This window comes from Schistocerca piceifrons, unplaced genomic scaffold (assembly GCF_021461385.2).
Source record: "Schistocerca piceifrons isolate TAMUIC-IGC-003096 unplaced genomic scaffold, iqSchPice1.1 HiC_scaffold_798, whole genome shotgun sequence".
NCBI classification, from domain to species: domain Eukaryota; kingdom Metazoa; phylum Arthropoda; class Insecta; order Orthoptera; family Acrididae; genus Schistocerca; species Schistocerca piceifrons.
Window position 1 is genome coordinate 129,438 of NW_025729056.1, and position 13,179 is coordinate 142,616.

Consider the following 13,179-nt stretch of genomic DNA (forward strand, 5'->3'; position numbering starts at 1 on the left):
TAGGGTCCTTAAAACAAAAGGAGCCATCCCTAAGGTTATAACACATGATCAGATATAATTGGATATTTCTGTTACAATACTGCGGCATAAGTGACATGTCAAATGAGCTGTGGTATTTGAGTACTTTATCTAAAATCATGTAAACAATTGTTGTTTCTCTCCACAAGTCCATTAATAATTTTCGGCCCTCGATCTTGCCCAATTAAGTTAGTGCTCTTAAGAGTTTGCTACATATCAAAAGCCTGTAAGATCTAATGTTCCTTCCTTTACCTGAAAAAAGTGGCACCATCTGATATTAGTATCCTCTCAATTAAATATAATCAAGTAAGAACTGGATCTGAGCTAAATACGAGGGTACGGGCGAGAGGGGGGAGGTGTGTGCAGTATTGCTTTTGAGATTCCATGACAAATGACTGTATAGGACTACACAGGCTATTAATTACACGTACAGGTATTCTTCAAACAGATACTCAGTTGACAGGTCTGTTTCTGTGCTGCAGCACAATATTAGTAGTATCCAAATGTCACAGTTTTAGTTTTCTGTAGCAGTGGAGGGCGTGGCAATTGTCCTCCCCTTACCCTCGGTGAGGTGGCTTCTTGGCATCCAGGGTGTTTCCTCATTCAAAGATTCTAGAGCAGTTGGAGGCTTACAAGTGAAAAGCTACATTGCCCTTTTTCCTATGTTGACAGTCTGTCTCGATTTCTACCTCGCTACAAATGACGTTTAGTTTATTGCAATACATACTCGATATTCCTGGAAAATATAACCCTACCCTCCAACGCTCGTATTACATGTAGTTAAATATTGCGATACTTTTTTCCTTTGGTTTCAACTTGTTTCCGCTGAAAATTATTATAACCCTAATATTCTCGTTCTTCGTAACTTTTGCTGATGATTTTTATCCCTTTGAGTCGTATCGGTATTTCAACTGATTAAATTTTATAAGGCTTCCTTCAGTTATTTTGATTCTTCTGCAATTCAAATATGTGTAACCACTAAAGCATAAATTTCCGTCCACTGCTCCAATCACGAACTGATTCACGGTGATTGTACCAGTATCGCTGAGAGTAAACTCTGTACCATGGAGGTAAGAATAGATGCTCTGTACATAGATCCGTTTCGCCTCCTTATAATAACCTTGGCATATGGCTGTGCAAAAGCCACCCACCTGAGCTCACAATCTGCTGTCAACAATACCACCTGAGCTCATAAACTGCTGTTTCCGTGACTATTCTTCAGTGATGAAGACAGAGGGTAATTCTCCCAACGACCGACTCAAAGTTTCTGCTCTAGAGACGGAAAAACACTTAACTGTTATGCTGTAGCAAATCCAGCTACGAAAAATTAAAGAACAATTTATGTCAACAAATATCACAAAATTCTTTCCTTCTTTTATATCGAACTGAGACCTATGATAAAATAAATATACCCGAAGAAACTAAAACAAGAATAATCGGTAAACATATGTTCACATAATGCCTCTTTCATCGTGCAGAATCATAGTCGCACAGGAATGCACAACAATTTGTGGAAAGGACGCACGTACACATGGACTTTCTCGCGTCCACACGTCGCCTCATTGCACAAGCAGTCAGCTTTGAATCCCCCTTTTTTTTTGCTTGGGAGCTTGTGTTAGCTTATTGTGATAAAAGGCGACAAAAAAAAGAAAGGGTCGAGGGAACACGTGAGAAACTATCGGCGCATTCGTATTCTTCCAGTCCTGTCAAAAGTATTAGAGAAGGTAGCTGCAAACCATATCAAAAACTTTATTGTAAAAATTGATATTATAAATAAATTAATGGCAAGTAACCAATTTCGATTTCAACCTGGAAAAAACACTCCCCATGCACTGAATACCTTCATTGAAAAGATAGGCAAATCATTGGATCAGATTACTGAAATTTCAGATATCTTCTGTGATCTCACAAAAGCATTTGACTCCGTGAACCATGACTTACTTATCTACAAATTATACAAATATGGGATTAAGGACAATGCTTTAAATTGGCTAACATTATACTTACACAACAGAAAACAAAGGGTAGCTATCAGCTCAAATGCAGTGAATTATTATTCTAAATAGAGTACAATAACACAAAGTGTGTCTCAAGGCTACATTTTGGCGCCAATCCTGTTCCTATTCTATGTAAATGACTTAGCCATAGATACAAATTCCCCATTAGTTCTGTTTGCAGACGATACTTCCGTTTTAATTGAAGATAACGATGCAGAAAGAATTCCAAGCGCCGTCATAAGGATACTGGATACCACAGAAAACTGATTCCAGTTAAGTGGGTTAAAACTGAACATTGCAAAAACTCATATGATACATTTCAAAATCAAACATTAAAATGTGTGGAACTTAAAATAAAGCTTAACAATCAACTTATAAAAGAATTCCTGAGACTAAATGTGGGCAATAACTTAAGCTGGAATACAAATATTGACTTCGCATGAAATAAATTTTGCACTTTAGCGTTTGAAATGCAAATACTAACACATTCCACTGACTTGAGTACACGAGTAGTATAAACACGCGTTGTATGTCGAAGTGCTAACGTTTTACCGGGGAAAAATGACGATTAGATTGGTAAATCTCTCGAAAAGTGAAGTATGACGCCAAAACGAAGTGTTTTTAAGAAACGTAGATTTCATGGTAATAGATTCTCAAATAAAGGGAAAAATTGTGTCCAACATGTCGCATGTGAAGTTCAGACAATGAAATGAAATAAAATGATCGTATGGCATTGTTGGCCGCGACTTGCGAGTCAATGATGATGAACACACAACACTCAGTCATCACGAGGAAGAGAAAATATCTGACCCCGCGGGAATCGAACCCAGGACCCCGCGCGTGGGAAGCGAGAACGCCAGCGCAAAACCACGAGCTGCGGACTCAGACAATGAACTACAGGCGAACTCGTCAGTATCTAGAGAAACACCCATTAAGCTGGGCTTACACTAGCAAGTCGCTTGCAGAAGTTATTGCTGCAAGTTATTGCTAGCCGCTTGTAGCTGTGTTTACACAATAGCGCAAGAATTAAGCAAGATTCTTCCGCAAGTTCTTTGGCAAGAAACTTGCGTCAACAACTTGCTGATACTGTTTACATATGCTTTCAGTACCACAACGAGTGACAGCCGAAGTGTAAAATGACAAGTAGGCAGGTGAGATCTGCTGCAGCTCTTGTAATTGTAATGCAAAACGTGAAAAAGAAAAAGAGAAGTATTTGGGTTAGAGAGAAGATAATGAGAAGATCGCAAAATGGTGCTTGTAATAACCTTTGCAAGAACTTAGTATCGAGAGCATGGATACTTTTGAAAACTTTTGCAGAATGTCCTCAAATGATCCTGAGTATTTGTTGATGTTAATAGCGCCTGTCATATCAAAACGAGACACAAACTTCGAATAAAATAGGCATTTCATTTATTTATGTGAAACATACAACCAAAAACAGTTTGAATTTTGAAATCTTTTCTTTGTAGGAGACTCATACAAGTCCCTAATGTACTTGTTTCATATTCCCGTCAGCACGATTTCTCTGATCGTACCCGATGTATGTGGAGCCTTTCTTAACGTCTTAAAAAGGGAAAATTATTTGAAGGCATGTGAAAACACAACAATTAAATTAAATTTTTACTGAAATAAACTGCATTTTACAGCATTATATGCATATAATTTTTTTTTCTAATGCTCATAGAATGGAAAGTGACAAGCTAACTAAATAGAGCACGTTATAATTACACATCGTCTTTTTCTAGACTCCTAAAACAACAAGCGAGTGGATGCAGGTGGCAAAGGGGTTGTGTCTTCAAGGTATGCTACTTTCTATGTACTTCTTTTATAGATGTGTCGAATATCGACGGGATTTCATTTAATGCACTCATCTTCTTCACTCTATCCTTAAAGTCTAGGTTATGCACGTTCTGTATTGCGGGGTAGCTCTCCATGGCTGCAATAAAATGTTCTGTATCCTGCTTCATCCATCCCTGTTTCTCCTCCATTTCTGAAATTTGTTTGCATATGATACGTAAGATGGTTGCATAAAATTAAGTCACCACATTAAGTAAAATGTTAAATATGAGTGTAATGCAGACAACATACTTACTATAACTTGCACTTCCTACTTGCAGGAAATAGAAATAAGTCCTAAAAGCTGCAAGTTACTTGCAGATACTTCTTGCGTGGTGTTTACACTGGAAGCGGAAAACGTGCAGCAAGTCACTTCCGCAATAAATTGCTACAGTCGCAAGTCGACTTGGCGATATGTTTACACTCGCAAATCGCGCGGCAAGTTCCTCTGTGCAAGCAAATTGCTGCAGTAACTTGCTAGTGTAAACCGAGCATAGTGCTACAAAGATTGGTTAGGTTATACTCTGATACTTACACGAATCCTAAAAGGGTGTTAGGTTAACGTGTGTGTTCTAGAATTTGTGGAGGGCCAGTTAGCTTAAATTTCATTTTGGAAATCTGATAAGTGTAAAGATAATTACTTTGAAGTAAATGTTAGGTGGTTTTATGAATTGAGAGCTATTGGCAAAGGACACACTGCAGCAGAAACAACATGTGCCGTGATGAATATGACATGCCACCTCATAAAATAGACAAGCGCGCATGATTTATTGGAGCTGCTGTGGAATATGTTGCATGTGAGTCAATGAAGGGTGCTGCAAACGAAGCTGTTGAAACAAATGATGGTATGACTGACATATTAGTAGCTTTTGATGCCACTTGGCAGAAGCATGACTACAGTTCTAAGAATTCTGTTGCTACGGTGAGCAGTGTGAATGCTGGAAAGATAATAGATTTCCAGATTTTAACCAAACCTTGTTATTAGTGTAAATCAGGGAACGAAGAAGGGCATATCTGTGACAAAATTTATGAAGGAACAAGTGGTGCTATCGAGGCCTCTGCAGCTATTGAAATTTTAGTCAATCTGTGAATGAAAGGGAGTGTGTTACACTAAGTTCTTAGGTGATGGAGACTCAAAAGCATATAACAGTGTAGTAGCCACTCAGCCTTAGGGTGAGAAGACTATCACAAATCTGGAATGTGTTGGTCATGTCTAGAAGAGGATGGACGCCAGGTTGAGGAAGTTTGAACAAAGTTTGAGAGACAAGAAACGTTCTGGTGGTAAAGCCATAAGAGGCAGGCTGACAGACAAAATGATTGTTGAACTACAGCAGTATTATGGGATGGCCATTAGAAATAATACTGAGGACTTGTTGAAAATGAGGCAAGCAGTATGGGCTACCTTCTTCCAAAAACTGCCAACTGATGAAAAACCAGTACACCACCTCTGCCCTCCTGCACCTGATTCATGGTGCAATTACTGAAATGCCCAGTACTCAAACAGCCATAAACATTTCTTCCCAGCAGCGGTCATGGATATCATAAAACCTATTTACAGAGACCTGGCAAATCCTGAATTACTGAGGAATTGTATGCATGGTCAGACTCAAAATCCCAATGAGTTGTTCAGTAATCCTATATGGACTCACTTACCAAAAAATGTTTTTGTTGGAATGAAGACACTAAAGTGGGGCTCAGTGATGTTATTATGTTTAATGATGGTAACATTGGTAGGGTGAAAGTGCTACAAAATATAGAAATTAATTGCGGAGGAAACTGCGTCAGAGAACTTGAATGGATAGATAAGGTTCACTAAAGCAGAGTATGCAGCACAGTTGGCCACTAAGGAGTCCAGAAAGAAGAAAAGAAGAAGAAACTTGGAAAAAGATCAAAAGGGTGATATACAGTATGGTGCTGGGTGCTTCTGAGTGACTAAAAATAAAATGTTAAGTATATATTAAGTGAGTTACAGTCTTTTGAAACTTTAGAAGCCATTCCTGGAAATTTACATTTTGTGTTGCATTTTTCCCTAAATCTCAGAAACCAATTCGAGTAGAGTATTCAAATTTTCAGGGAGTAATAACATACATGTCCTGAATCTTTTGAACTAAAAGAAGAATATAATGTTATGTATAATTAAAATTCTTTAGGATAATGTACAAAAGTGCACAAAATTTGAACCACGTAATTAAAAAATTGTATTTCCGAAAGCAGTGGCTGAAATGCAATTATTGTAGTTCAGTACACTCAGGACATACAATTTAATTTCCTGTAAACATTTCATGTCAGTGGCTACTGGGGTCCTGAAATACAGGGAAGACAAGTCACTAAATTTAACATTATCGGGATAGGGCGTTCCAACTCCCCTTAAGAGCATGGCAGAGGGTTCATCGAACCACCTTCACAATAATTCTCCATTACTCCAATCTCGGGCAGTGCGCGGAAAAACGCGAGCTACGATCTCACTTATTATGATGATCGTTTCTCCCTGTGTAGGTTGGTATCAACAAAATATTTTAAACTTTTATACTTAATACTTGAATTATAAAACACAGCTCCTGTAAATATACATATTTTACTATAAATTCGATTATTTATTACTTGTAATTTGTGGTCATGATTTGTAAACTGAAATTTGTCTTCACTCTCTCCATCTCAATTTTGAACTTTCCTGTATTAAGTATACTATATAAGTCTGTAATGGATCAGAATGGACCAATAATCGACAATGATTTGCCATTCTTGTTCTAGCATGTGCTTGAATTTTCTCCACAGATGGACCATGTACAGGAAGTGTCTGATATGATCATTGCTGGATGTATGAATTATTTTCCAACCACAAGCCACCTTTCTTGCAAAATGTGATAACTGTAATAGACTTTACATTATAGTACATGTTCCATACAGTGTGTTAACTATAAGTCAGCCGATCTAAAGGAGGCTGGAGGAAGTGGAGGAAGTATGCCCGTCTGCCTCCTGCAGTGATGGCAGTTTAACCTGCCCTCCATGCTTACGCGAAAGTAAATGTCAGGAACGAAGGTAAAGATTGGTTAAATTCTATTTTTAACTGAGACTGAAATCGTCTTATGTATTGTCATGTAGATCCTAACTACAATAACTACGTACATTTATCGCAAGGGAAGGAAACACTAAAAAATATAGTGGAGTGCAAAACAGTACACAGCAGGCAGCATTGTCTGCTTCTCACAGAATTAACACAGAGGTGTACCATTGGCTGCAACAAAACACCATTGACTAACGGCTAAAGCTTCTCGACTTCTACCGGTTCAAAATGGTTGAGTCTTAAGGCTCGTTTACAATGGGACGACGTCTTGCAATACTGTGGCATGTGATGGATGTGTGGTGTGCGTGATCTTGTGGCATGCTACAAAAGGCAACATCTTGCAGCGTGTGTTGAAAGTGGCAGGTTAATTTATATCAAACAACAGAATATGTGCCACACTGGGTCGGTCTTGCAGGAGAATGAGTGATAAAGTTACGGCGGCTGTTGCTTACTTAGTCATCACACATGCAGCTAACAATGGAAATGAAAAGAAATGTGAAAGGAAACAATGGCATAAGCAAAGAATGTTTAAAGAAGGCCCACGAACGAGTATGCTAGGAGATCTAGCAGCAGAATGCAACGATACTATATTCTAGAACGTTGGCCTGGAGTTCATTTGATGAAAGAATATAACAGTTTCCAACTTAACAAAATTTATTGACAAACTGAACCGCATACTTGTCATGTTAACAAACCACATACTTCACATATCTCTTTGACGAACTGACATAACAACAACTCAACAACTATCTTGCCGCCTCACTGCATCGCTTTATACAGAATTTCAACAATAAATTTCAAAATAACTCATTATTAATTTTGTACAATTGCGATGTTCCAATTAAAATTTACAAAAAGTAAAGACATTAATGTTAGAGCCAAAGAAGGTATAAAATACAATATCATATTACATAAATTTTTATAGTATCAGCACTAGTTTTAAATATGAAAGTCGATCTGAACTTTAATTACAATAATGTCTCTTGTATTATTTTAGTTATGTAATTAATTACAGTTTGGATTTGGTTACTAACATTCAATGACATTACAAATCTCGTTTTTTATCGAACTGCACACCAAAAAGTTACAAATAAGGCCTCAAATTCTGAAAATCGTAAAGTTGTGTGATGTAGACAATTGGAGAGTTAATTAGAAATGTAATTATAAGGATATTAATTACAGAGGATGACATAAAAATAGATAATAAGTGAAAATACAGCACATAGCAATAATTTTTAAACCGTTTCTCAAGATAATGAGGTTCTCTGTGTCAACCCACCAATCAACTGCAATTAAGGTAATTAAAGGAGCCAGCCACTCTTAAAATTTGTTACTAAATATCTCTTACTTCAACTTCTCAGCTAGGTTTTTGATTTGGAACCTGGACATAATTTTGTTTATGACAACAATCCATAAACAATTACGATAATACAAGTCCTTCCAGAATAAAAAACTGTATTTTGGCAAATTGAACCGAATAATGCGTCCAAAGAACACACAAAAGTCTCCAGGAAGCATTTAATCGTCGGAAAACCACCCAGATGCATAAAAAAGGTGGTATCAGACATTTCATGTGAATCTAGAGGGAGACTATACCGTTATAAGTTGTTTAGTAATTTTACGAGAATGTCCAATCCAGAATTCAGTTATTTACTGCAGTTAACTATACATCTTATTCTAAAGAAAGATACCAATTGCCAAGACAATATTCGACTGGGAATCACATTACGATTCGTACAAGTCATTAATGTACTTTTTCATAGTTTCATATTCTGCTGTTTCCCTCATAGTGCCAGAAGTATCTGAAGCTATTCCATCAGTACTGAAGAATTACATAAGATACTGTTCAAATTGCAAAAATTGATGGAGCTCTTCTGATGTACCTGATATTTCAGGAAATTCTTTATTCTCACCAATATCATTGTCAACATATATAATTTCGCAGTTAGCTTCTGAACCACTAATTTCTGCACTGTTCTCCGATACAATAAATGGTAGTAATGTGATGCTGGGAGTTCGATTCTCATACTCTCCCAACGCTGCTTTGAATAGCACATTTGCAAGGATGTGCTTCACATATGTTTGTGTTGCCAGGGGGAATTTTCTCATTTCATAGCCGATGAACTCTCCATACATGCTCTTTTCATCTCTGTTGTCAACTGTTTTTAAAATCTGGCGACCTTCGTCAGCTCGTTCGAGCACCTCTGTCCATTTCCAGAGTTGTTCTTTTTTGGGTTTAGTAAATCTCATTCTCTGTGTTTGCTCATGAGATGTAGTTGGTGTTTGAGACGCATTTTCTTCAGAAGGCTGACTTGCATCTTCATCTTTTGTTTCTGTGTCCTCTGTGTCGTCATTCTGGAAAAAAAAACAGGGAAAGTAATGATTATATTTTACTTTTCAGATTCCAAAGGGTACTGAAGAATGGAAGTATGTTACCAGAAACTTTAAAGTGAAGTGGAACTTCCCTTCCTGTATATGAGCCAGAGATGGCAAGAATGCTGGAAGTGAATATATTACCCACAAAAAAACATTTAGCGTTGTCTTTATGTTGACTGCAGACGCAAATTACTGCTTTCAATATGTACCTGTCGGTTGTCAGGGCCGCATATCAAATGGAGGAGTTTTCAAGAACTCTTAGTTTCATGAAGCGTTAACAGAAAATAAACATTCCTCCCCCAGGATGTCTTGCAGGACGAGAAAACTTGACACCATGTATGTTAGTAGTGGACGAGCATTTGCATTGACTATAAATATAATGAAACTGTATACGGGCAGATACCGAGATCAGACGAAAGAATATTTAATTACACACTTTCTCGGGTACAACGTACTATCAAAAACTCTTTCGGAATAATGCCCTCGGTTTTTAGAGTGCTCACAAAGTCAGTGTCACTTAAAGTTGAGAATGCTGAAAAGTTACAAAACCTTGTATGTATCTCCAGAATTTTTTAAGGCGAAGTAAACATCCAGAACTATTTGACCACCTCCAAGGAGTTTGGACACAGAAGACGTAGATAATGGTGGACTTGCTCTTAGATAGTGGACACAATTAATCGTAGCTGTACATATTTAACGAATTAATAAAAGGTAGCTCGAAGAACTTCCTGTGATGCATATGCAGTACGAAAAGGATTCAAAGAATATTTTATGACACCACACCGAAAGGGAGATACCAATAGTATCATCCCGCATCAGTGTATATTAATTATGTTCGTACTATAATCTATATTCATTTATGTAAATAGATAGAATTATCTTAATGAACTCAAATTTTTTAGTTGTTTTTCCCCACAAACTTGTTTGTGTGGTCTACCATAGTAAAATGAATTTTAAAACTACTTTTTACATCTATCGACTAAATATTAATTAAAATCCATTTGGTAGAAAGTACTATATGTAGTTTATTCAAGACAACTATTTAAAAACTCAGCGACTTTCTAAGAATAGAATAAAATTTCCTATTTCACAAATATTGATGTTTCTTGATAATTTTCTGGCCATGGACTGATACACTACACTACTCAGTTAAGAAATATGAATCGTTATTGAAATCGAGATACTTACAATTAAGCTGTCCATTCCCGCATGTGGTTCCATCACATCTAGGATGAGTTTTAATAATCGGTGCAATTCAAATACGTTTTTTCTTCAGTCAAATCGACCGATGTTCCTGTATACGAAATATGGAGAATGAGAAACTGATACGTTTTGTCCAAGCAAGAATGATTTTGTGGCATCCTGTGGATGAAAAGATCATAATCTGGATATAGTTTGCAATCTATGTACTGAAACCGAAGGATTATTCGAAACCTCACATAGGCCAAATATTTATAGGAAATCTTAGGCATAGATTATAACCTCAAAAAATAATTTGTTCAAATGGAAAGGGTGGCGTATCTTACATGTTTATGGCTACTGTTCTGGATCTTTTTTGTGGTAGGTTGTCTTTCGTTGTCTATAAATTATTATTACTGCTTACTGACACTTTGTGCCAGTAGAGTAGTGGTTCTGCTAATATGAAGTGGTTTGCAAATGTGATATATTGTATGTATTTCCACTTTTAAGTGCTTTACGTTTTCAGAGCATCTTGTGGCTACACTTTATGCTTGTCTTTCACTCATGTGCGAAATGACATTCACTGAATGTTAATTGAAGTATGTCTGCACAACTTTAAATAAATGTAGCGAAACAGAGTGTTTATAATTGCTTTTCAAGGTCACCATGAATAATGTCGAGTATGAGCAGGACGTTTCTTCTGTCATCTCATATATTTGTATAACTTGTCTGGTTATTCTGATAAGTGAGGACAGAATGGGTAGTATTCACCACGTTCTTTATGAGTCAGGAAAGCCCATTCACACGCATTCGGCGTCTCTTTAATAACAGAAGCCACTGCGTAGCACTCATATCCAAGCTGAAAGGCGTTGTGGTATCCATCCCATAATAAGTGGTTAGCATCTAACCTACTTTATACATAGAAAAGATTCTAACGTAACCTAACCTTGTTGACCCTGCCAATAACTGACGAAGGAGTTATGAAACACTATGACCACTCTGTCGGCCGATGTTATAAGGCGACTTCTGGCGACAGTGTCTGACTACCGCTGCTGGTGTCACTGTGAACTCAGCCTTATTGCACGCTAGTTAAGTCACACGTGACAGCATTATGTGTACATGCTGTATCGAAAGCGACAAAGACCGCGTATCGACTTTTGGGATTGTTTGAGACGTTAAACTGCGGAAGCAATTATGATGAGCTATTTCTTTAATTTGTCTGGAAAAATGGCTACCGCAGTTTAGAGTCTCGAACGATCATAAAATGCGATACGTGGCCTCTGTAGTCATCTATACAGTGTGCACACGTCATAATGACGTCACTTGTGACTTTACCAGGTTGCAATAAAAGCCAGTTCACACTGTCCATCACAGCACCATCATGTCACGGCACCATCACGTCAGGGTGTACTCACACTGTACTCACATGGTCACACTGTCAGTAACGGCACAGTATGTCAAGTCAAATCACAGGGCTGTCCTCAGCTACTTTTTCACAGGAATTGCGATCTTCGCTAGATGCCTTTTAACTGTTTTTATGCAGGAAGTGCACACCCGGTAGCTTATATAAGTGGATGCTGGAGTTCACATTTGCACGAAAACGACATTTATTGGTCTCAAATGGTTTGGAGTTTACAGGAATAGATTGTACATAAGTTAAGGAAGACAGAAGTGCAAAACAACACAAAAAGGAGTGTGAATCCGAATAATATCATTACATGGTACAGAAGAGAAATTTCACACAGTGCACAAGGAGCTCAAGGAGGAGGAATCTGCATTTTATATCCTAGAAAGTCGAAGCACAGGTTTTTTTTCGTTTGTTACACCAAATGGCACCCAGAATTACTAAAAGGAACGCAAGTATTATGAGGTGCTATCACATCCTATGAAAAATTACTTTGTTTAAGGTTAAGTTTTGTTGCCAGTCCAGTGTAAAACTTTATGTAATAGTCATATCTCTCTCAATACTTTTACATTCAAGATGTATAGGTTTTCTTTCCATCATGCTTTTAATAGTTAAAATGTCTTATTTGTACTGGGATTAGTTAGTGAAACCGCATAAATATTGACCACTGATACTTGCAAAACTGTTTCACACGCAACTAAGCTGTCACTAACACATATTTAAATGAACAACTCTAATAATCACTTGATGTATACTTTGCAAAAAGAAGAACATTTTGCCAATTTACAGTGCCTGAAGGTTTCAGCCCATTCCTTAACGAAGCCTTATAAATGCCTAACAAAATACACAGATTCGATTAACTAATTAATCTAATTCGATCCAAAGGACTTCTTTCACCATAAGTTGCTGCCATATTGGTATCCATTAAATTGTAAAATATTAGTGTATGTATAACAATTCACTTTATAAATATAGTAGAGGGCAAGTAATTTAGTATGCTGATGTCATACAATTCAGATTACTGCCTCACTGCTTCAATTAATCTTCCATCATTTATTATAAATTTTTATCAAATGAAGTAACAAAACAAAACAGTTTATAACAAATAACGATCAACGTACAACTGATATCAACCACAAAAACCACACTGGAACGAAATATGGACATGTGAGCATGGTTGTGTATTGGGAGAAAATAAGCTTAGGAGTTACATTATCAGCAATGGATGGATGACGTCAGCAGTCAAACCTTTCTTCCCAAGAAACCTTGATGGTGCTTGGATGTGATGTGATGGGATAGAATGA

The 13,179-nt window shown here is 37.2% G+C and overlaps 1 protein-coding gene across 1 annotated transcript in view; it reads right to left on the reverse strand.

Annotated features, from left to right (window-relative positions):
* Positions 1–8,745: 8,745 nt before the first annotated feature.
* The window catches only part of LOC124770360, a 43,587-nt gene continuing 39,153 nt past the window's right edge, over positions 8,746–13,179 (reverse strand). Inside the window, exons 2-3 of the mRNA XM_047249193.1 lie at positions 10,480–10,585; positions 8,746–9,270 (exon numbers count right to left, since the gene is read on the reverse strand). Of these exons, the coding sequence (XP_047105149.1) occupies positions 8,746–9,270; positions 10,480–10,512 (558 nt within the window). The 5' untranslated portion in view covers positions 10,513–10,585. The remainder of the gene's footprint in view (positions 9,271–10,479; positions 10,586–13,179) is intronic.